Source organism: Astatotilapia calliptera, chromosome 19, assembly GCF_900246225.1.
Source record: "Astatotilapia calliptera chromosome 19, fAstCal1.2, whole genome shotgun sequence".
In the NCBI taxonomy this organism is placed as follows: domain Eukaryota; kingdom Metazoa; phylum Chordata; class Actinopteri; order Cichliformes; family Cichlidae; genus Astatotilapia; species Astatotilapia calliptera.
In genome coordinates this window covers 557,084-583,451 of record NC_039320.1, presented here as the reverse complement: position 1 = coordinate 583,451, position 26,368 = coordinate 557,084, and the positions used below count along the sequence as shown (strand labels likewise).

At 40.3% G+C, this 26,368-nt stretch overlaps 1 protein-coding gene across 4 annotated transcripts in view; it reads left to right on the top strand.

Moving 5' to 3' along the window:
• npas3 (neuronal PAS domain protein 3) overlaps positions 1 to 26,368 on the top strand; it is a 380,804-nt gene that overhangs the window by 252,934 nt on the left and 101,502 nt on the right. For all 4 annotated transcript variants that reach the window (XM_026151150.1, XM_026151153.1, XM_026151151.1 and 1 more), the window contains one exon: positions 11,638 to 11,727. In XM_026151150.1, the coding sequence (XP_026006935.1) occupies positions 11,638 to 11,727 (90 nt within the window). The remainder of the gene's footprint in view (positions 1 to 11,637; positions 11,728 to 26,368) is intronic.

The following is a 26,368-nucleotide window of genomic DNA, read 5'->3' as shown; positions in this document are numbered from 1 at the left end:
TCTTTATGGTAAAATCAATTCATAAGTGGTCTTGGCACACTGCATATGGCATATACAAACTGTCAAACGACAAGGGGACAACATCTTTATGAATCAAACTTGCCACAATTTAGTAGAATAAGTACTGCTGTAATGCAATTTTATGGCATTGATTATTCTAGATTAAGTCTCCCTGATCGATGTGTTCATCTTCAATTCATTTATTATGTTGAGTCCACAATCTTGACCAATTAATGCAAAAGGGAGGGACCACCAATCCTTTTTTTAACCACTAAGAAAAGCACACATCCCCGAATTAGCGAGGAACCTGAATGAACTTTCTATAAATTGTGCCAAACAGAAATGAGCAGAAGATCTTTTTTTTATATAACACATTATTGTCAGTTGGCAAATGTTCAGTTGACCAGGCTGCTTTAAAAAAGGCAGTCGATAAAAATGAAACCAGACAAATATTTTGTTTACAGGCACTGGGAGAGGGAGGTTTTTATTATCACCATACAGCTGAGTGTCTGCTGCTCCAGTTGTTCCAGTTGCTGTTAATGAGAGAACTGGGAGTGAACTGGAATAAAACGAGGGAACTGCTCCTTTAAAACCCAGAGGTGTCAGACTGTAAAAAAAGCCATATGCTAAACGCAAAGCATGCAGACACACTCTTGTAAACATTAACTTATATTTTGAATTCTTCTAATGTGGACACAGTCAAGCTGTTACCTCACAAAGACAAAACTTTGAGAGGAAGAGACTGATGAAATACATTTAGGAAGTTCCTTGCATTGCAAAACTCATTCTAACTGGTTTCTCTGGTTATAAAGAAACAGTCCTGTATTACCCTTCCCTGCAATTAATAACACATCTGTCAATGTCCTTCTCTTCCATTAATCTTCCCCTGTTATTCATTCCTTGTGGTGATTCTGTTTCTGTTTGACTAGTCTTTATTCTTCTGTTTGTCATGAATGGCACTTCTTCTGCCAACTGGTTTGCGTCTTTTTCTCATTTTTCTTCTTTTTCTCCAGTTTGTGTTTTTTCCTACAGACTGTACTACTTTTCTTCCACATTTCTCTCTTTGTACATTACTCTCCTTCACTTTTTCTTTTCTTTTTTTGCTCTGCAACCAAAAGCATGTTGACACAAAAGTATTTCTTTTTCTAGCTTAAGCTCCATGGTACAAAGTAAAGAACAGCTTAATGTTGCAACACACAATGATTTTAAAACCAGCCACTCACTTCAAACTATGTAGTAAGTCTTAAAAAACATAGTGTCTAACCAAATGCTTACTTTGGATAGAAATACCTTGGCCTCCAGTAACACTGTGAGAAATCTTGAAATCTTTTTGTCCAGGAAATGCCCTGCACTGAGCATATTCAACAAATATGTAGGACTGCTTTCCTGCATTTATGCAATATCTCTAAAATTAGAAACATCCTCTCTCAGAGTGATGCTAAAGAAGTAGTTCATGCATTTATGAACTGATTGTACGTTTGTTATTATTATCAAGTTAATAATAATGAACAATGAAAAGCCTTCAGTTCATCCAAAATGCTGCCGCGAGAGTACTGACAGGGACCTTACAGTCAGCATCAGTATATATAACCAATACTCCATGCACTCTAGTGGTGACAGCAATAATGACAAAACGATGGCGGAAGTTAGGTGACTTACTTATAGAGCCACAAAGTGAGCATATGGTTGGACTTGGTTGATAGGTAAACAAAACATTTCAAGTTCTTATAGATGTAAAAGAGATAAAGTACTATTCATAGTTGGGAGTGCAATAATGTGATTGCTGGGCATAGAGCTCTGCCCTCAACCCCATCCAACACATTTGGGAATAACCACAACAAAAATTGTGATCCAGACCTCATCACCCTGAATGGGAGCAAATTCCCACAGCCAGGTTTAACATCTGCTGGAAAAGACAGACGATTGGAGGCATGGATTCAAAACCGTGTGTCAAAGTATCACACTAGTCAATAGGTATAATGTTCAGTCCTCAATACTTTAGCTCTGCCTCTTTAATCAGCCTTGTTATTACTTTTTAATTTTCACTTTTGCTTTTTCTGTGTGTTGTCAATATGTTTGTCTTTTATCCACGTTTGATTGTCTTTTTTCTCTCTGTCTTTAATCACCTGCCCTCCATTTTCCTCTTTCTCTTTGTTTCTTGATTTCTTTATTTGTCATTCCTATACATCACCCTTTCCCTCCATTTCTCTGTCTTATCCTACAATTTATTCGCCCTCCTTCTCTCTCTCACACACACACACACACACACACACACACACACACACACACACACACACACACACACACACACACACACACACACACACACACACACACACACACACACACACACACAGTCTTTCCATTTGTCATTAAGAGGCAGAGAGCTAGACAGTAACATTTAAACCGCTGTTCTGAATGGTTAAAAGATGGCCTCATCTGTTGTGTGGTGCGCGCGTGTGTGTGAAGGCGATCGATGCAGTAATCTGCAGGAGGTGGAAAGCAGAGGGAGCGAGCCATTCAGCAGTGCTCACTAATCAATTGCAATTCTTTCTTTTACTGTCTGAACACCCAGATTAGGACATTTGTGGGTGTGGGTGTTTGTGCGTGTGTCTGTGTGTGTGTTTGTGCATCAAGTGGTATTCTTTTTTTAACATCTGTGGCCTAACATTTGGGTGTTTCTATCTGCAGTTCTATCAATTTCTGTACACGTGTCTTCAAGCATTTGACTTAGGTTTGCAGGAAGGTGATTAGACGATGTAAATCAGCCCAAATTCACCATTTGGGTAGCAGGAAATGTTAGTACAAACTATCAGACTTGGTCATAAGAGAATCATGGTGCAATTTGTGGACAGTGTTTCCAAATAGTGATGACATGAGATCATGCACATCCAGTAATGAATGATATGGAGCTTCTGGTGGACCGAAAAGGCCCGCAGCAAAATTCAGACTGTCAGAAATTTAAGGACAGACTCACACTGTGTGACAGCTGCTATGATGCAAATCTATGAACCAACCAATCAGCATACACTGAGTGACATTACATCTGAAGTTTGGGAGGGGAAACGCACATAAAATGAAATGATGGAACCTTGTGAATCCTCATTTTGAATACAAAAGAACAGCACAGATGGCTGATATAAGCGGATAATGTTCATCTGTTGTTATACACTGTTGTGTTCACGGCACAGTCTGACACCTTCAAATTGATACTGTATAGTCTGTCACAGTGTGAGACTGATTTTATTAGACCCACCTTACATAGCAAGACATGGATGGGGCACCTTGAAGGTGCATTAAACTGTTGAACAAACAAGTTGGCATTATCTTCAGTCTTTGCTCTTAGAATCACAATCTGGACGTCCAACTTCCTTCTTTATTATTATGTACTTAATATGGCATTTACTTTAAAATGAGAATATTTTGTGCTTGCATTTCGTACTTTAGACAAACAAAGCTGTTTCATTATGCTACTGTGATTTTTTTTTAAATGTTACATACACAGATCAAGGATAACATTTTGACCACATGTCTAATATTGTGTTGGTCTCCCTTCTGCTGCCAAAACAGCCCTGACCTTTCAAGGCATGGATTCCACTAGACCCCTGAAGGTGCGCTGTTTTATCTGGCACCAAGATGTTGGCAACAGATACTTTAAGTCCTGTACATTGCGAGGTGAGGCCTTCATGGATTGGACCAGGATGTCCCACAGTTGCCCTATTGAATTGAAATCTGGGAATTTGGACACCAAGTCAACACCTCAAACTTATTGTTGTGCTCCTCAAACCATTTCATTTCACTTTATGGCCTGATTAGTAGATAAGTATGAAATCACAGCCATCAGGGAATACTGCTTCCATGAAAGAAGGGACATGGTCTGCAAAGATCCTTAGATAAGTGGTACATGTCAAAGTAAGATCCACATGGATGGCAGGACCCAAGGTTTCCCTGCAGAACATTGCCCAAACCATCAAGCTGACCCTCCAGCTTGCCTTCTTCCTATAGTGCATCCTGGTGCCAGGTATTTGCCAAGTAGGTGATGAATATGCACCTGGCTATCAAAACGATTTAAAAGAAAATATGATTCATCAGACCAGGCCACCTTCTTCCATTGCTCTGTGGTCCGGTTCTGCCCATTGTTGGGCACGGGATAATAATGGTCTGCGGTTATGCAGCCCCATACGCAACAAACTGTGATGCTCTGTGTATTCTCACACCTTTCTATCAGAATCAGCATGAACATTTCGTGCCTATGTCTGTTTTTATTGGACCACATGGGCCAGCCTTTGTACCCCACGTGCAGTTTTGAAGATGCTCTGACCCAGTCGCCATGATGAAGAGACAATCAATGTTATTCACTTCACCTGTCAGTGATCGCAATGTTATTATCCATGTTATCATTGGTGTATATAGGTTTTGCAATCTGGACGACTATAGTCACATGCTTACTTCCATCTTCATGCTACACAGAACAGCAGCAGAATAATCCTGCAGAGAACAGAGCCAACATCGGAACACAGCAGATATGACACCTGATAAGTTAGAACTTGCATCAAAGTAGGCATATGGGTGGGTCGCATTGGATCTTGCAGTGGTTCAGTGATGTTGGGAGGCTTTTTTAGGATTTTGCACTAGATACATCTTGATAAATCTTTAAATCGCAAGTATTTAATTTAAACTCCTTCAGCTGCATATTAAAATGAGCACTTCTTATGATCGTTTTGTTCAGGAGCTTTAGTTTCACTTCAGAGCAGTCTGTGATTCTCAGACAGTTATATTCTGGTTAATAGAACAAAGCATTTCATTATGACTGAGAGACAGGAAGTGCACACACACACACACAGCATCAATACAATCCATCCACACACGGAGCAAAATAAATAAATATACAATCAAAATTGCAATTACCTGCAGAATTTGTGAAGGGTAAACAAATCTGTGAACACCTCACCCCCCTACTCACTTGCTCCGTTGCTCTCTTGCTGCGCACACACACAGACTCAGAGAGCAGAGTTAGTGTTCTAGTTAGCATGCTGAAATGAATACAGTTAGATCCAAAGCAATTTCCTTTTATTTATCTTAGCAGCCCTGCATAAATAAAGGCAAGGGCATCCAGGCAATTAGCATAATTACTATGAGGCGGTCAGACCCTCTGTGATTTCATAAAGAGACACACACACGGACTGCTGCCACAGGGCGTGTGTTTGTATATGTGTGCATGTGTGTGTGAGGGAGAGAGAGGAGAAGAGATAGAGACAATGACTCTGTGTATGTGTGCCTTAGTGCGTGACTTCTGCCGTAATGTCCATTTAGTTCCACCTTGTGTGTTCGTACTTGTGTTTTCTACATGTTTGGATGTGTTGTTACTTTATTTTGTGCAGAGGTGCGCGTGTGTGTGTGTGTGTGTGTGTGTGCTTAAGACTCATCCTTGGTCTTTCTGCACTGCGCATGCATGTAAATATAAAGTCCTGGATGCATATCCACACACACACACAGACACACACACACAACTATGAAAAATAAAATATTAACAAGCTAGAGCCCAAACATACCCATATGCACAGTCATATAGACCAACCAGACAGTGCACACACGGTCTACGGTCCCACTGTGTCTGCATGTGTTATTAATATGCAAATACAAGTGGAAAACAGCAAAGGCCAGGAAAAACAATATCACTGCAAACAGGCTGAGGTCAGCTGATACTGCATCTAATGGCTGCGTCGCTCATCCTGGTTACACTGTTGTTTCATTGTCTTTGTCTGGTTCAGTGTCTTTGGATTAGTCTTGTTTGTAGAGCTCAAATCTGTCTGATGAAGCCTGAATTTGGCTTAGAGTGTGGGTGTGGATCTCATCAAGTTTTGGATAGGACATCCTGGCAGTGTAGTGGTTCGCACAGTTGTCTTTTTGCAAGATCATTTTGGGTTTGGTTTCACGGGCTGGCTGCACCCTCCTCATGCAGACATTACACGTTCTGTGTGGACTTGCTCCACAGTCTGAATGCAGTTGTGTTAGGTTAACTGCTGTGATTGTGAGTGTGAATGGTTGTCATGCCCTACAGGCTCCAGTCCAGTCTTATTGCTGCTTAAGCTACAGATGAGGTTTAGGGTTAAATGTGAGATTGTTATTATGTTCTTACAGGCTTATTTATATTCTTTTTCATTTTGATATCCATTTAGGTTTGTAGTCCAATCACACTCTGCCATGAAAAAATAACACCTCCCTGCATGTTACAGCTGCTTCCCTCTGTTCACAATAAATAAAAGAGTAGTTATAGTTAACAGCAGTGTGCAACTATGGCATCTATTCATGCTGAAAATGTCAGTTAGTGAGGCTTGAAAACACTTGCTTTCTGAGTCGTACACTGACCTTTGTGCATCTTACAACTTTTCACCGACCTTTCAAGACCCTGTCGACCTTGTAAATAATTTCTGGTGTAAACCAAAGGAAGCTGAGGGAAAAACCACGAGCTCACAGCAGAAAAATAAAATTTGGTTTGTGCTCTGGTTGGATTCAGAGCTCTAATAATCAGAGGCCTGCTTAACCTCTGAGAGGCAACCGGGGACTTAACAAAGCAGTCAGCAAGGTTATGTTTGTTTACAGCACATCTATATCTGTCTGTGTGAGTGTTTACATCAGTTCATATCAGCATAATTTACACACACACCCACCCACACACACACACACACACACACGTGCCTCCACCTTTCAACTCGCTTTTCCAATTCTAATTAATCCGTTTTAATCCCTCTGAAATGGGCAGATTTGCGTTCCTTCACCTGGAGCTGCTTGTTGCTAAACCTGGACCTCAATCAGACAAGATGATAAAACTGTAAAAAGAAAAACACAGGTTGTGATTATCTCCACATCTCAGCCTTTTCCCCCTGTTGGCTTGTGTTTGTATAAAGGGGCAAAAAGACAGAGGCGTACCAGCTGTGTCACAATTTTCCAAGAAACCTCAGCAGCTTTCGCTGAAGAAAATGGGGACTAACTATCAACCGATTATGGCTTTACTTAGGTTTATTAGACCCCTTTAGCTTTTCAGGAACTATTTAAGCATTTATATTATAATATAGTAACTATTCAGTGGCTCTCAACAAGACTTCTGTTAACAAAATTGAGCAAAGTAGATGTATCATAGGTTCTAATAGTTACTTCTCACACATATTGTGCATTATGGTTCATCTAAGGCTGTGAATTTAATGGTTGTTACATAGTTTTGAACATTACAAAGAAAGTTTTTCTAGAGCAAGGGTGTCAGACACTAGGCCTGAGGGTCAGAATCCGCTTGGCAAAGACTTCGATGGCTGTGGAATATACGAAGGAGAGAAAAAATGGGAACTTTTAACATAATTTGCAAGTTTAATAGTGCTTCCTGCTGATAAAGATCTGCCCCATGGGCATTTATACCACACCACAGTAATTGAGTAATTGATAAACAATCAAATGACAGGAAAGTTTGTGTTTTCACACTATTGATTATAGAAATTTTAAGGTTTTTTGTTTTGTTTTTCTTATTTTTTTTGCAATAGGTCCACAGTAAAAATTAAATGAAAGAAAGAAATTGTCACAATCTGAAAGCAGGGACTCAAGCGCAGAACAGGTTGACGTCTCAGAGCACCGTTTATTTACACACTAGTGCGATAATATATACAGTGACGGAGAAAAATCCAGGGTTCCAAGGGATTAGGAGAAGGCTCTCTCTCTCACGCTCGCTCACGTCCTCACATCCAACTCACACACATTCGTACAGCTGGAAGGTCACAGGTCCGGGAAGGTAAACTGGAACAAGAAAGGGAAAAATCACTCACAAGTCACGAAGGTAGGGCGTAAAGGTACAAGACCACGGGAGCTGGGAAGAGAGACTAACGTTAGTAGCACAATCATCCAGCGATGACAAGATCTGTGGCCCAGCCTCAAATAGTAGTCGGGAAATCAGCTGATCGCCAACAGGTGTGTGAGCCAAGGGCGGGAGCCAGCAGTGAGCTCCGCCCAGGCAGAGAGGTAGGGGAGAGAGAGAGAGAGAAAGCAAAAACACAAGTGTAGCCTTGTGAGGGCAGGCACGGGGACCATGACCATTTATTCATTCTTGCCGGTATATGTGTTTGTCCAAGAAACTGTTACATAATGGTAACAAGGCCAAACCCTTAGCCATGTGAATGGAAAGAGCTTTATTCCAATAACGGCCTGATTATTAAAACTTCATGTATAGAATTATCAGTAAAATCTGATTATGCAAATCTCCAGCTTCTTAAACCTATTCTTGGACTGTTCTCTGATGTCTGCCATCGCACATTTGAAACTATTGAAAAGCTCAACTATGAGCTTATATCGTTCCAGTCACCGGACTGGCTCGGATATAATGTCGAGGGGCTTTTAGGGAAAGAAGGAACGACCAACATCTGTGGCATTACAGTGTTGGAGATTGTCTGAGTTCCATTTCTTTGTAGTAGTGTCTCTGCAAAACGAAGTCTCAGTCATCTTTGTTCTAGTGCACATTTATCAAAGGCATGTCTTCTGTAAATTGTTTCCACTTTTTATCCCATCAAATGAGGAAGAACAAAATCAGCATATGCAAAGCTCACAGGCTCTCATAACCCCAGCTGGTTTGATTTAAACAAAGTGACTAATGCTGTTTTCACACTAGCTATGCAGAGGCAACTGATTACTAGTAATGTCAATGGAAAATGGTGCTACAAAGCTACAAACTGATGCCTGGCACGTGCCAGTGCTTGATGGTTGTGATGTGCAATGAATCAGAGTTGTGCTTGATGTGCTGAAGCATCAGCCAGTCATACAGAGATAAACCATATCTTGGGATTTATCTGTCCATTTGAAGACAAGCCCAGAGATGATACTGGCAAGTCCAAGAGCAGCACTTCAGTGGTGACCCGATGGTCCGTTTTACAATTTAGTCACTTGTAGTGTGAATGCATTTTATATTTTTCTGTTTTCTATGCAAAGCACAAAAACAGGTTCCAGTCATATTTTCATAAACTGTGTGTTATTGGGACCAGATTAATATATCTAACCAATATTGTATTGAGCTAGCTGTTACGTTTAAATGTCTTCTAAGGATAATGAACTTATTAGAGGATAAAGACATTTAAAGTGAAAGGCATCAAAACAGAGAACAACCATCTGGATCGTAATCTGACAACACACACACACAGATAGAGAAACACAGCAAACATGTGCCCAACTGCACATATACACACAAAAGCTTGCGCACACCTACTTAGAAAGAGTCAGGATGTGTGTTAATGAGGAACCCAGCATGGATGGACATTGATGCGGCTCACTGATGATTAACATCTCATTAACATCTCATTAGCTGAGAGGGCAGACTAAACGGACACAGGCGGTGGGGGTGCAGCGACAACACATACCCATACACCTCCATGTAAGCATTAGAATAATTAGCCAGGCATAAAAGGTTAAAGGCCATCTCCAAATAGCACTTTATATCTGACAAAGAGAAAGAAGAAAATTAAATACCCAACAGTCACACCAAAGGTGCTACTTAGCTGCTACACAGATGACATTTGAACTGTCAAAATCCAGAAAGTCTCTTTTTTCTTTGTCTCACTTTTCTGATTAATGTAAAAGCCTCAAAGTATCAAAGCATCCAAAAGGGGAGTCATTCTGGTAGCTGTTTGATAGTTTAATGTATTTCTATGTTAAATCATTTTATTGGATCAATAGCTTTGATCCTCCTGAGTTCAATTCCACCATCAGGCCGGGGTCTTTCTGTGTGGAGTTTGCATGTTCTCCCCGTGTTTGCGTGGGTTCTCTCCGGGTACTCCGGCTTCCTCCCACCGTCCAAAGACATGCAGCTTGTGGGGATAGGTTAATTGGATAATCCAAATTGCCACTAGGTGTGAATGTGTGAATGAATGTGAGTGTGAATGGTTGTCTGTCCCTGTGTGTTAGCCCTGCGACAGACTGGCGACCTGTCCAGGGTGTACCCTGCCTCTCGCCCTGTGACAGCTGGGATAGGCTCCAGCGCCCCCCGCGACCCTGAAAAGGATAAGCGGAAGCGAATGGATGGATGGATGGATAGCTTTGATCCATGATCAATAATGTGACCAATAACGGATGAAAGAAAAAAAAAAACACATTGTCTTGGACTGTACCTAATAGTTGAGTCAGTTATCTTCAATCCCTTTAAATGGTTCAGACTGCTTGCACTTCTTTCTCTCCCAAAGTAATACACACCGTGCAGTATGCACTTAGTGTCAAGATATAACATGCACACACACTAGCATGCACACATGCATGTGCACACAGGAGGAAACCGTGTATTACCAATAACAGTAGGACGCTACATGTAATTAACCTGGCTGACCTCTGGAGTATCATTGCCTTTGTGTGTGTCTGTGTGTGCTTGGATCCAGTGTATTGTGTTCAAGGAGTCGAGTGTTCTGCCATGATCTTCCCATAACAGCAGCATTGGACACACTCAGACGTGCATTTGCTTGAGTGTGTGTGTGTGCGTTTGTGTAAATGTGCATGTGTGTGTCATCTTTGCATGTGTGATTTGCTGCTGAAGTCGAGTGTGGCACCATGATCGTCACGGAAATACACCATTAGACACACTTGGATGTCTTTGTGGAGGTGTGTGTGTGTGTGTGTGTGTGTGTAGAGGGACTTACTTTTCCATGTATTTTTTTAAAAAATCCTCTTGTCAGCTAAATCTTGAGATTTGTTTTTAATGAAGGAACTGAAAGCAAATGTTTAAAACAACCTACGAATAATGAAAAGATGTCGATGTCACAGTGACATCTGGAAAATTTGTCAGATTTCTGTTTTCATTGCTGTCACATTGTCAACAGGAGGAAATATGAGTTACTTTATTTTCCATCTGCTGTGTTATGTTGGACTGTTTCCTCCTGCTCTGTGATGTCCTCATGAACACAGCCCCACCATCCATTGTTTAACAGCAGCAGAGGTTGGGAATTTGTATCTTTTTAGGCAAGAACAAAGTGACAGTGGGGGCGGGGGGTTAGTTGGTAAGAAAGTGACAGAGACAACACAAAGAAGGAGATGGACAAGAAAAAAAGAAATCACAATCAAGACTATTGTGGCTGTAGCTGCTACATTTTAATGGGCTTTTATTGACTTGTTGGGTCGGTAGCTGCTTTTGAAGCAAGGTCATTCTGCTGAACTAAAACTCAACTAAAAGCTAGTGTGGAAAAACACTGTAGCTGTTAACTAAAAACAATAGAAAAAGAGAAACTCACTAAAGTAATATCGTGAACATGCAAAATTAGGTTAAAAAAATGTTTTATGCATATGCAGTTAATTCCTAAAGTAAGGATAGAAGGAAAGAAGTAAAGTAAATCGACATTCTTTTTACTGGTGGGGCTGCAAAACAATTTCTGACTGTGTAGAAGTCTGTGAGAGAATGACCCTCATTTCCCTTCCTCTATGAACACAGAAAACCTTTTTCTGATGAGTTTATTGTCTTAATCAGCAGTTTCAAGTTTTATGGAAATCAACACAATTTTCATCTTTTTATTTAAAAAAAACAACCAATGGATGAACTCGTATGCCATCTTTTATTTACACTCTGTACCCAAGAAAGTTTTTTTGAGAAGTCTATTTAACGTCCACCTCTCTTTTTCTCTGTTTCAGTCTCTGGATGGGTTTGTATTTGCACTAAACAAAGAGGGGCGCTTCCTCTACATCTCTGAGACGGTTTCCATCTACCTGGGATTGTCACAGGTAAGTCGCACACCTGTGTGCCTGTTTTGTCACTGCTATGTCAAGAAAAAACATTAAGCATCTCAAAGCTCAGTCCTGTTCTTTTCGATCCTTTGTCTCTCTCTCTCTGTCTCTCCATCTTTATCTCTGATTGTCTCTTGGTGTTTATTTAGTCCGTCTCTTGTTCTATCATTCTTCCTTCTCTCGTCTATCGTCACCAAAGACAATTCCCAACAAATTAAGGCTCATTTAAAATCTCATCAGCTCGTCGGACGGTTGTTGATTTGTGCAGCGAGCGACAATGCATATTTTATTGCCGTGTATGTGTGTGTATGTGTTGGGATGGGGGTGGGGGCACGTCATTGTACTTTGTCAGCTTGGTGACGAGCTCTGTGTCTCAATTGGCTCACTTTCCCCCAGTTCCTGTTAATAGAGACAGGCGTCCATCCTGAAGGTCGACACATCGACCTTGGAGGCACTAATAAGTCTGTATTGACAAGCCGTGTGTGTGTGTGTGCGTGTGTGTGTTGCTGAATTAAATAGGATTCAAACTGTCATATCAGCCTGTTTACATTGTAGCTTCTGTCAGCTTGTGTACGAAATGCCAATATTTGTTCATGAAAACAGGAAATACAGAGTAAAAAAAGGAAAAAAAGCATCATTAGACATGTTTGTCTGCTTTTGCTGACTTAATTTTAATAAGAGGAAACAAATTTGTTTCATTAACCTACAGTGTTTGCTTTGAAATGTAGCCATCAGCTGTCAAACACAACTGGTTTTGTGATCTGTATTGTCATCTTTAAGGCCAAATCATTTTTCTAAGCTTTCTCTTTACAAAAAAAAGATGTTATTAATGAGCTGAGTTCCACATTTGGTGATTCCCACAGTGCCTGAATGCACCACTGCACAAAGGTCTCAGCAGCGTGCCAAACGCCATCTACTGCACAACAGGTAGAAATCAGGAAAAGCACCCTTTTCAATTCACTTGCAAAGACTTGTGAAAGGGGACATAGATCAAAGAGCCAATCGTCAACAAGGAGCTACATTCGGTTGGTTTTATAGGAAGTACCTTCCAGGCCCCCATGCAAACAGAGAGGACATATTTGTTGAAACCGCACTGAGGGACATGTGTGTGTGAAAACTGGCCACTAGTTAGCTGTTTGGTGTAAAAAGTCTATCACTTTGACAACAGAATCTGTGTTTCTTGTGCATGTTGTTTTTCCACCACAATCTTTTTGTGAGCTTAGCGTAATCTTTGTTACTTGGTCCCTAAACTTTGTGTTGACACAGTGACACAAATAGTATTTTCTTCCTTGGCTTGGCTTTTAGAAGTACAGAGGGACACCTAAGGCACAGGCAGGAAAATGACACGTATTCCAACACCTGATTGCATACGACTGTAGCAGGCAGTAACAATCAATTTGGAAGGTCAGCAACCGATGTTTACTTGTTTACATGATGGATTGTAAGGCGAGGCGCTCGTACAGTCCTTCAGAGAACAACTGACAATGATTGTGTCCTTGTGTCTGTGCAGCATGAATATTAAAAAGACTCTTGAGAGATTTGTGAAACTCTCAAACATACAAGAAGAATTTTCAGAATGTTAGCCAAACCTTACTTATAGCACTAGCAGATCAGAAAGTGTTCGTACAAATCATGCATGTAACAGTTGGTGGAAAGCACTGATGTGTGATATTCTGCTAATATAAGGATTAGATCGGGAAATGTTATAACTATATATAGACATGACATCTATTGCTGTGCTGTGATTCATTGTTTTCCTTATTTTTTATTCTATAACTCCTTAACAAGTCATGGGACTAAAAAGCTGAAATTAACCCAAATACCCCTCAGTCCTTCAGTATATATTAACTATTCTTTGGATTTCTTTATATTCATCCATTCTTTTCAACTTATATTTATCAGGGTTGCGGGGGTGCTGGAGCCTACTCCAGTCAGGTATCCCAGCCAGAAGCAGGGTTCACAACAGACATGTCACCAGATGGTGGCAAAGCTAAGACAAAGAGTCAGACAAGCATTCAAACTCACATTCACAGCTATGAGAAATTAGCATTCAACCTAACCCCACCAACTAATCCAGTCTAAGTTAGCTAGGCTGGGTCTTTTCTAGTTTACTCTAGGCATTTGAAATTGTCATTTATTCAATTAAATTGAATATTATTTTTATTTTTAAAGCGCCAAATCTCAACAACATTTTTCTCAATGTGCTTTATACTTTTAGGCAGTGTTTCCCAACCAAATGATTAGGTGTGCCGTGAAAGATTAACTGGTTCCACCTGATTAGTACTCTAAGCGATAGGTGTGAGTAACGGCCAGAACAATTACATTCTCTTCCACTAGAGGGCAGTACAAATACCTGCTCTAATTAAATGGGTTGCCAACTACCTGTAAAACAGAAAAGGACGAAGAAGAAATTACATAATAGTGATGTTGTGAGACGACACAGCGCATAATAGCAATAGATAAATATTGCAAAAGAAAAAGTCTTTGTCGATCTGTCCTGGATCCTGGAGAAAATTCCAACCCAGATGAAGGCCCTAGCATGAGTAGTGATCAGAAGAAAGCGAATAAGGTATACTGGGGACACACCGAGCCATTTCTGCTATATATGTGCCATGGCTCCAAAAGGTTGGGAAACACTCCTGTAAGGTACAGTAAAGCCCATACAATAACAGAGAGAAAACCCCAGCAATCAGATGACCCCCAGGGGGTTGGCAAAAGTATAAAGGGAAAAACTCCCTTTTAACAGGAAAGAAACATCCGGCAGAACCATTGTTCAATGCATAAAAAAGAAAAAGATCTATGGTTTGTCCAGTCATTGTAATCTTCAACGTTGTATCAACCTTTACCCCGAGTGTGTGCGACTGGAGCAAATCACACACCAATAACTTTGTGTCTCCTGTCCTGTGATGCTAGGTTTAAGTCTTGGATTTGAGCATGTGTATTATTTCTCTATTTCCAGTTGCACTGAAAACTATGTTACAGAATAACCTCTGTACAGTCTGAGGTTACTAATGGAGCTCAGGATGTTTGATAATGAATCCGAGTTGCCTCTTTGACTGGAGGTCTTCGTGTTCTGACAGTCACGTTCCAATATCTGTAAATTGAGCTGAGCATTGTTTTGTTGAAAGAAACTTATATTTACCATCTGTGATGTAGCTCTCCCTTTCTCTCTCTCTCCATTAGTTTGTAAACTCTGTCTCTGTAAATTGGATATAGGAAGCTCTAAGATATGGAAACAAGGAAAAAAGCCAATCAGTTTACCAAATTAAAGAAGAAGGTACATCACTCCCCCTCTTCTCTCTCTCCATCACTGTGTCTCTGTATCTCTCTCTATCCACCTCTTGGATTAATCCCCCCCACTTAGATTGATTGATGATTTCTATCAAATAATTGATTAATTGTCAAATCGGGTCCCGTAAGCTTTTCCGGCAGCTCCGCTGAGCTGGTTATCTTGTTCTTTCAGCTTTTATCAGCTGCTGAAGAAGTGGCACACCGATTTAAAAAAAAAAGAAGAAGAAGTGAAAGACAGAGAGAGAGGGAGAGATCAAGCTTGTCTCTGCTATGTTCGAGTCTCACCCTGTAATCCTACATGTGTACACAGAGTTCGTCAACCTCCATCCTCTTAATTGCTCTCCCTTCCTCCTCTTCTCCTTTAATCACTGGCCTTCCCTCTTTTTTTTTCATTTTTTCTCTTTAAAGGAAGGAAAATATATCGCTAATTATTTTTCAACTTTAATTAGATCGTGGCGTGCAGGAGAAATGACTGGGTGGCGGGGAGGTGAGGGAGGATTTTTTTTAAGCCTTTTAACAAATTGACGAGGTTATGAATTTTCTCGCTTGGTGGTCGGCGCTGAAACAATCTTCAGGCAGATTTATGTGTAAAGAGGATTTACCCGTTTAACTCGTTTCTTTGCTGTCTCGTCAGGGAGACGGGGGACGTGGCCGGCCAATCAAACAGCCTATTAATAGAGTCATTAACAAAGAGTGGAGCTGTAATTAAACATGGCTGCTGCGAAAAGTTAACATCCCACCTCTCCCTCAACTTCACCTCATGCTTCTTTTTTTTTCTTTTCTTTTCTTTTTTTAAGCTAAATTTTTTTCTCATTTTGGAATTTTAATGCAGGATTTTGTAGCTTTTAAAACCTCTTATTTGGGAGGGACCTCCAATCAGAAGAAAATTATCTTAAAGGGAGGGAGCATTTTAGATCATGAATCATGCAAAGTTAGTCTAGTAGCATCCAACAATTGATCAAAATGATTTGATTTGCTCTGGAAGTGTGCAGATGGGTCCATTTTAACTTTTTTTTAAAATTGAATTTGATTCTGCATGTTGAGCTTTTTCCAGATTTTGACCAAAATAGCTTACAAGATGATAAAATTGACCTGAAAAAAATGCTTAAAAAAGTGACATTTCTGATCTCACACTTGTTTCTGATCTCACAAACTGTTGTACATACTGCCATTCTTCACCTGTGACAGGATTGAATTTAACTGTGTGCGCCTTTTTAAGAAAGAGTGAAAAAAGAGATTGATGCAGTCATAGAGGTTAACAACTTTTTTGCAGCATGGGGTGGGATTGGCATACAATGTCATCTTTTTGTTTTCATAGTTTTTCACATCCTCATTCAAAATGCTCATGAAACAGGTGGATGGAAACATTGTCTGTGTCCCTTTCCTGTCATTCTCTGTAGAGGCCGCCAGCAGGAGAATCTGTCTCTCTGTAACACCCTGTTGATCCAACAACACAGTATAATGTGTGCATGTTCATGTACTTATAAACGTTGTCTGTGTGTGTTTACGACAGGCAGCGCTTGCAGCTGCCCTCTTAGTGATATAATTGAGACGTGTGTGTTTGTGTATGCGCGTGCAGCAGATGGCTGTGTGTCCTCTGCCTGATGGTCCAGAGGAAAATAATAACTGCGCTGTCCCAGCCAGACCCAAATTAGTCTGCTGGATTCTCGCCCGTTACACCCAAATGTGGTCGGCAGCCAGCCTCTCTTCATGCCAGGCCGGCATATGCAACCGCATAGGAGGGCACACATGTATGCACATGCACACACGAACAACAATTTTTAGGGCCAAAGTTTATAGACTTAGATATGTCCATATATAGTATTCTTTTTGTATGCACGCGAGAATATTGGTGAACTTTGTTTTGCCACCAGTCATTATACTCTATACAAGAAGAAGAAAATGGTAGCGTCAGCTTCTCTCTGGCAGCACAGCTCTCACAGTCGGGGTTTGAGATTACAATAAACAACTAAACACATGCATTTACAAAAAGCAGAAAGCAGGGCAACATGCTGTTAAAACATGATATAAGATGATGTTGGTAGGTCCACTGGATTGTGGTGGAAAGCAGCAGGAAAGAAAGCTGGAACTACCCTTTAAATCTCCCTTTTACGCTGATATATGGTGGGCAATCGACATAGAGTCTGAATCAGATAGTCTCTCTCTTTATTGCTTTGTTCAGTGGATTGGGCTGGTCTCCTTCCAGACAACATGTTTGTTTGCGTGTGTGTGTGTGTGTGTGTGTGTGTGTCTGTGTCTGTGTGTGTTGCAGAGGTGTGTGAAGTGATTTGTTTCTGTCTTTGTCATTTAAAAAGGCTCTCCAATGTTCAGACCTGCTGCCATGCATACATACACACACTCATGGAAGGTCACACACACCAGTGCACATAAGACTTATGCTACTCACACAAAAATATGTACACACACACAGACACACACACACACAAATACAGGGTCATTGGAAAGCGAGGCAGAGCCTGATCTCTGCTCTCTTTCACTCCCATCCACATTCCCTCAGAGCGGGTTGGGAGTAACACACACACACACACACACACACACACACAGTCTGTCTCTCTCTTTCCACCCGTATTCCCAATGGGCGGCTGCTGGTCTGTGGGGGAACATTGAATGAATTAGCATTAAGCAGCTAAAGCAGACTGTCAGATTGTCTGCTTCTTCCTTCCTCTGGTCTCTCAACATCCACACTGATGTTCACATACCAGAAAATACCATGCTCTTATATCGACCAAGAAACCTAAGGGTACTCTGTAAGTGGGAAACATTTGAAAACATTAATGGTTACATTTCACAGCGTGGACATTGAAAACACCATTTTTGAGTGTGCTTTTATGGAAATGAATGTCCTGGTTTTCATTATATTAGAAATGCTTACATGCAACAAAGACACATGTGTTTGATATGTAGTTCTACTTTGACATGATAAGCCTTACATGTTGGGTGTAACATGTACGTGTTGGGACAATGGTATTGTTTAACCTGCCTATCACTGTTTCAAGCAGATGACAATGGATTCTGAAATCTATGTGACAAGCAATTCCACGTCTGTTAAGTGCTTCTGTTAAATAATTGGATCATGCATTTGATTTTTACGTCTTACAGCATTTACTTATGTCAGGTATTTATCCAGATTTCTGGAGTCAGAGCTGGTCAGACACTGGTGCAGCGGTTAACACTGGTGCCTCACACCAATGAGGTTCTTGGTTTGAAACCCCAATTGGGGTCTTTCTTTTGTGACATTTGCATGTCCTCCCTGTATCTCTAAGGGTTTTTTTCCCAGGTACTTCAGCTTCCTCCAACAGTTCACCACAGCATGTTAGGTTCATTGGTGATTCTAAATTGGCCATCAATGGAAGATAGATATATTACAAAATAAAAGCACTGTCTGTGTAACTTGTAGTTAAAAATACTTTGAGTAGTTGGTAAGACTATAAAAGCTCCATATAAACAGGAGTAACACACACAGGAAAACCCAAATGAAACAAAGTTCATTATCCACCAGCAGAAAATGTGCTTCTACTTAACTAAGATGGTTTCATATCACTTTCCATGATGCAATGAGCAGCTTTTTTTGTGCGTATATATCACAATACAACATATTACTTTTTGGCTTCGCCTGCCTGAGTGTAGTTCTGTGAGAGGTCTCTTCCTGTTTAATGGAGTTCTTCCTCCCCGCTGTCATCAAGTGCTTTATTAGCAACACTTGTGCATTCCAGTTCAACATCTATGTCATATATTCTACTTTTCTAAATTGAAAACACCCTTGATTCCACCCTCGATAGAATAATCACCTTTCTACTAATGTGTTTGCTGAGTTGAGTAATGTCTTTAGTCCAGCCTTTCAGCAACCTTATCCACCTAATAGTGGCCCTTCACCTGATTTAAATATAAAACCAGATTTTCTCCTTCATGATTCTGATTTCTTTTTCTTTCTTTTTTCCTTCTAAAAGTGTTGTTCTCTCTCTCCCTCATTCATCCTGTTCTCATCTTCTTTTTGGCTTTAATGTAAATTTCTTTAATGTATGTGTGTAATATTTTTATATATTAATATTTTTAATGTATATTTATGATTTTTTCTATCACTGCTTTATTTTACTTTTTTTCACAAAACCTTTAATGTAGTTAATTGTTTTATTTTAATGCAATTCATTTATCATGTCGACTATTTATGATGCAAATTAATTTAATTGATTTTAATATGTAGTCTTTTTTATGAATTCATTACAAATTTTCATTATGTTTTTTTAATGTTTTAAAATCCATTTTAAATAAGTTTTTTTCTCCTGTCCCATCTTCATTCCCTTCAACCTTTCCTTGCTCCCTTACTTCCGTCATTTGCTGCTCCTTTTTCTCTGCCTTGTGCGTTTGAGACAGGGAGGTCGGCCATTTGCATGAGGTCAAACAGGGGCATTCTGGGAGATGGAGGAGGGAGGAGACAAGGAGGCGGTGATGATGAAGAGGGGTAGGGATGGGCAGGAGGAAGGTCACAGCTAATTGAGCCACCTCAGTGAACTCTTCCACACACAGACACACACACTTTTCTATTCATAATTGATGGCACTGACTCTAGAACTGCCATGTCACTCTGATAATAAAATATCAGTAATAATTATAAAATGTGGTGCATGCGTGTGTCCTGTTAGAGGATGAAGGGATGAACAAAGGGATAGAGAAGGATAAAAAAGGGAAGACTTAACAAAAGCAAACTAGCAATGATAGAAGGAAAACATGAAAGAGCAAAGGAAAACAGAAAATTAACATAACAGAGGAGGAGGAATAAAGCAAGGAGTGAAAGAGAGGGTTGAAGAGGGAGAAGGAGAAAGAAGCGATGAAAGTTTGTAATAACTTCAGTCTTAAAGTGTGTAAAGGGATAGTATGACGTTGGAGGAGGACTGAGAGAAAAAACTGAACAGAGGAGACATAAGTGGATAACTTAAATATGTGATGGACAGAGAAGGAGGGCAATGTAAATGCTTACAGTGAGGAGGGAAAACGGAATGAAAATGAAGAGAAGTGAGAGTGGGTGGAGGTCAAAGAGGACAGATTACGCTTTGGTTTTGCTGTGAAAGAATGGAGGGATAGATGAAAAGTGTTGATGACATGGCCTTTAACATATGGGTGAAAGGGAAGTTAAATCCCTTGAAGCACAAGGGCAGAGGGATGACGTACAGGAAGAAGGAACAAAGGAGGAGGAAAAATATAATGCATATATAGTAACTGGATGAAACATTAAAACAACTGATGAACATAAGGGAAAGAGGATAGCAGTGGGAATAGAAGGGGAGAGAGAATGAAGGAAAGAAAGATGGAGCAAAGGGATAGGCCAGAAAACAACAAAAGACACTGAGTGACTTGTGAAAAGAAGTACAAAAAACAAACCAAAAGAAAAGAAAGAAGGTTTCTGGTCTTTCACTGTACAAATGACGTGCGTGTGCGAGTAAGTGTGTGTGACCCTGTTGTCTGGTGTGAAAAGAGGCGTATTAGCATGCTGACAGGAAGCTGCAGGAGGTTATCTGGACCTCAGAGAGCTTCCTCCACCTTTTGTTCCAAACAATCGCCACAGCGACACACCAAGGGGATGATGGGATGTGGCGTGGCCGGTGTGTGCGAGGGGGTGGACTCACAGGGAAACTAAAGAAATATGTACAAGAGGAATGAAACAGACGAGCCCCTGTTGAATTGTGCTTCAGTGTTTGTTACCAGTGATTGACTTTCTCAGAAATACATTTTAATTATTACATTTTCAAACTTCTAAATGATGAGCAAAAAAGGACGTCCTACTTGCGTTTTAACCCTCAAGTGTCCAATAATGCCAGTTGAAGAGTTATGCAAATGTAATGCTTGTTGTAATGCTCATTTCCAACTCTGCATTTAATTTTTAACTTACATTATAATTAGTCTTAACCTATACTGGGCCCTGCTGCAGTTCCTCAGCTTTTTTCTGATTGGTTGCCTCTCACAAACAGCAGGCTTTCACACCGGTGTTTCCGTGCTTACAGACAGAGCTGCGCCCCTTAGATGTCCATATCAAGGATTTCGAAGGATAACAAAACCCTTCAAAACAAGAACAAGAAAAAATATAGGATTCCGATCAGTTTACTAAAATAAATACCTGATGTAAATCCAAAGTGCTTCATATGATACAACGAAACAGACAAGTTTTGAAATGTAAGTCAGTATGGTAGTGTTTGGCTTTCTCTTTCTCAGTAATTTTAGCATTTGAAAGTTTGAATTTTTATGTCTGAGTTATTCTATTATTCCTGTTGCTGTTAATTTTCTCTGTTTTCATGTTAATGTGAGTCTTGTCTCCATTTTTGGTCTGTCAATGAAGCTGTTTTCTCCATTGTGTTCTTTTGGGTTTTACTTCCTGTCTGTTTGATTGTCTTGATTACTTTCGCCTGTTTCTGGTTCCACCCCACATCCAAGCCCCTGTTAATCCCAGGTATATACAATGCTGTCCTTTTCTTTTTGTACTGTCTTTCCCTATGTGCTACCTTTTTGTGATTTCCAGCATGCCTTTCTTCTTTGTTTTATGAACCAGTTGACTTGGTTTTAGGTAACAAAGCTTGTTTTTTTGTTGGGTAATCTGTGCCTTTTGGAAAAAAGAGAGCAGTGTGTGCTTTTAAGCTCTAAGAGAATTTACTGAGTCAGCCAGCTTCATTTCCTCGGGCAGGTTGTTCTACAGCCTCAGGACCCTCACTCCAATCACTCTGTCAAATCTCATTTTTAGCCATGGTTCTTGAGCAAATAAAAACACCTCTTCCTCTGGACCACTAGGTCGCGAAGAGAGATTTGAAGGGAAGAATTATTACTTAAATACATTGCAAATCAAGAAAATAATCAAGAAAACAAAACACTGGCATACATAGTTACATGACCAGAGATAGACCACAGGTACAGACACAAATGAAGACAAACTCTACATGGACCCTGATGAAGACAAACAAACACATGCATACATGTGTATTCCACATAGACACTAACAAAGACAAAAAGCTACATACGTACATAGTAGCTTACACACATACACACACACTGAACCTATGTGAGAAAATGAGACAAAGAGAATCAAACCTACCATGACACATGCTAGAAAAACTATTACCTGAATAAACCAGGAACACAGCCAACAGAACAGGGGAATCTCAGCGTGCTTAACTAACTAACCACAGAGATGGAGACCAAACCAGACACGGAAAAACCAGGGAGGCAGGAATACATGGAGACTCTGAACTCAACCAGATATGAAACCAAAGCCTGGGGATAGAAATATATGGGTCTAACATCGAGGGACCATAACACTAGCAGATGTAAATGCATTTGATCTTCCTTATCCTTATAAAAACTGAATTTCAGAAAACTTTCTAATCCGCGTCTGAAAGGTATTTGTCTCAGAGAAGATGTATACATGTGTATAATGTATACATTTTTACAAAACACCTAAAAATCACATTTTTAATTTTTAAAGGAATTTAAGTTCTTAAAAACAAACCGTGCATTAACAGTTTTCACTCTGCTGTTGACATGAGCAAAAGCCAGATTTTAATAGGACAGAATCCAAGTAATTAATCTCAGGCTCGCCCGCCCCTTTTAGCGGCATTTTAATGCATGTGTGCATTAGTTAAACCTACCCTCCTTGCACAGGTATCCCTGCGTTGAGTCTTTATCTGTGTGTGCACACATTGTCTAGACACAGGGCTTTATAGATGGCTGCCATTGAAATGGATGAAGCTGGGCAGCAAGTTGCAGTGTGAGGTCAGAGGTGAGGTTTCGCCTGCATGGCGAGGATTTAAAGTCAGAGGAGACGCTTTCATACATTACAGACAGACAGATACTTTCATATATTACAGACAGACAGCAGGAGGTGAAGCTGGGACTCTGACCTGCTGAAGGACGCACTCTCCACACACTCACCTACACACGCTCTCTGCTGGTTATTTAGCTTCACACACACACACACACTCCTCCCATTCTTCTTTTCATGCATTAGAGGCGTGAGTGATGGTGGAAGGTGAGTGTGGGTTTTGACCCGCTCGAAGCTCGCTCTGTCTGACCTTACAGCATTTAAAACACTGCGACATGTTGGGATTCAGACAGTCGGTTTGCTTCAGCCGCCTCATGTCACGTTCCCCTCATGCATTTAAGAGAGACTGAAGGTGACACGGGTACGCTGACCTTCACCAGTGCTGCTGCTGAAAGGATTCAAATCGACAATTTAAAGTTTTCATTTCATGAAGAGAGAACATTTAAAGTTTTCATTTCATGAAGAGAGAACAGTTGCATCCTCTGAACACACACCAACACCCCCATTAAATCCTATGAACTTATCAGTGGTTATAAACCATACTAAAAATCTGGTCTGTATGATCATTTTACCATATTTCTGTCAGCTTTAATAATTGAAATTTGTAGATTTGTTCTTTAATTAATTTTAGTGGGTCGTATCATCTTAAGTGTCATTTCATTATATTTCCACTCATTTTGTGGGTTTACATTTTTGGTTCTTACCTTTTTTTAGCACCTGTCAGCCATAAAAAGCCGATTTGTCGTCACCCTGCCAAGCGGCCGGATGGGTGACTTGGACACCCAAGTTTGTAAATGCAGTAACTCGATGTATCTACCAGGAGGCTAAGGGGTGCCACCAGCCTCTGCCAGAATTGTTTTTCATCTATTGTCAAGTTTATTCTTTTATGGGTTTAACTTACTGGTTTTAACAGTTTTTAGTATCCTATTGGTATTAGTTTTACATCTTACTGCTGTTTGTTTTTTAAGCAATGACTTGTTTAAAGAAAGTTAACAAAGAGGTTCAGTTTTATAAAACATAAGCCAGGGTTCTCTCAGGATAGGTGCTGACTGAGGCCGTTGGGTGTCTTTGCTGTCATCACATCTTGTTTTCTTCTTTGGGCCAAAGTGAAATTATTAGTTATTCTTGAATGAGATTCTTCAGTTATACACATGCAATTATAACCCCCCCCCCCCCCAAAAAAAAAAACAAAAACAAAAACAAAAAGAAAAACAGGTTGTGTTTAAAACAGCAGCGCATTACTTGGGAGCTCCTCTCTTCCCCTTTCCTTTCCTTTCCTCCTTACCTTTTCCTCTCCTCCACCTCTTCTTTGACATCATTTGTCCAGTTTCACCTGAATCTCCACATCTTTTTTCTTCCTCATATTCCTCTTCTTCCTCCTCTTTCTCATTCTCCCCGCTTTTCCATCTCCTCCTCGCGTTCAGATTTACAGCCGGCCGTTACTTTGATGCCATGAAAGCCGTAAAGAGATCAGCGGCACCATCGGAGACCAAAATTGATGCTTGTTTTATTGAAGTGAGAGATGAGAATTGTGTGTGTACATAAGTGTACGGTAGAGTGCTTTAGACTGTGTGTGTTTGCATGCGTGTGTGCATGTGTGTGTGCATGAAGCGTGACAAATCTGTGTGCGTGTGTGTATTTCTGATGTGTATGTAGAGGTGTGACTTTATTTCAGCATGGATCAGAGGTGACATGTGTTTAATGGCACCTCTGCTGACACACACATTGCTGTACTTGTACGCTTGTGAGGACCAGGCTTATTTAAACTTGATTTCTTTCCTTCCTTAAATCCTCTCATCTACACAGCGCTTTTAGAGAGGAATTGCATAATATGTGGCACATATAGATGATGCCTTTTTGTCATTACTACTCTTACTAAATATTTTCAATTTAGAGTACAAGATGGAATTGAGTTCAAATGCTCCAGGATTGTACACTGTTACTATGTTTTTGATATCGCACAGGCCACAGTAGCATTAATTCAAAAATGCATTTTCAAACTTAGCCGTCTGGTGGTTTGTGGTGGTCACTTTCTGTTTGGGGCATATTTGTTTGTGGCAGTTATCATTGGGATGAAAGCATAGAGAGAAAGGCCAGTAAGAAGGAAACAAATTGGAAAGAGGAAGGGTAGAAGGAGTCGGCCCTTCTCTTCATGTCTTATTCTGAACATTTTGGATTATTGAATAGAGCAGGAGGTGGAGGGGTAATGAGGGCAGGAGGTGAGAAAGGAGGACAGACCTCAGTATGAATGAGAAAATAGGTTTTGTGTGTGTGTGTGCATCTAGGGAATGATAATTAAGATCATTAAATGCAAATAAATGCATCAGAAAGTAATCATTTTTATCGATAGTCCAAGATTGATTGACACTTGCCATTCAGGCTGCAGGGCTAATCAATAGGAAAACATATTGATCAGGAGGTGAGTGTTGCAGGCAGCTATGAGGGATGCTGACCCTTTAGAGTTGGTGTTGCATACATCGCTGTCTGGAAAAAGTGCAATCTGAAGAAAGTCTTGGGAGCACCTTCAGAGAGTTGCAACCATTCTAGAAGAAGTTCCAGGTGTCCTTGAAGGTATGGAGGCCCAGATTTACTAGCACTCTGCACCAGTGTAAAACCTTCCTTTGCTATTAAAACGTTACTAAAGTAACTGGCACAAGTGAATGGCTCAAAGCTGTGGCAAAATTTGCCTATGTCCTGAATGTTTAGAGTCAATCTGCACATATTTCTAGTCCTCAGTAATGCAGATACAGTGATGAAATAAAGCATGGAGTGTCACGAAGAGTGAGGAGGAGGATCCCAAGGATGTAAGAACATGTCTTGTCTCACAGGCAGCTGAGTTCGTTTTTACAGTGAGCTGCTGGGTTTGCAAAGTTTGTGGTTTTTATACACATTTCTAAACAGACACCAACTACGAAAACATCTCTGCATGTATTTTCTCACAGAGCAGTTTGGTCCAATTTTTTTTGTGTGTGTTAGCTTGATGTCTGAATCTTGCAGCCATACACAATGACAACAAAAACAAACAAAAAAAGCACATTAGCAGAGTAACAGTAATTTTATAATAGTAACTTGAAGACATCCCATTAACCTTTGATGAGCTTTCAGGAACCATTTTTGGAGTAAATTCCCTGAGAGTAAATGATGTGTTTACAAGACAGGATCCTGTAGTTATCCCAACATGTTTCTTTCTATTTGTTTCAAAGTATAGATGGAAAGAGTCAAACTTTAGCCAAGCAGTCCTTTGAGGCACTGCGGGAGGTAATTTCAGCCCTGCTGTAAAAATTTCAAAAGGCACCTAAGGGAAGGCGTTTAGGGGCTCCTCAAGGACACTTAAAAGCATCTTAATGCTGTTTTGTTTTGATTATAAAATGAATGGTCTTATTGACTGTGTGGGGTCTTAGACATCTTTGCTTAGCTGTATTTGAACAGGCTGCCCAAGATTTGTAGTTTTTCCAGGACTTATTTTTAACTGTAGATGTTCAAGCAGTTGCAGAGTTTGCTTTAGTGCGTCTAAGCAGTATACCC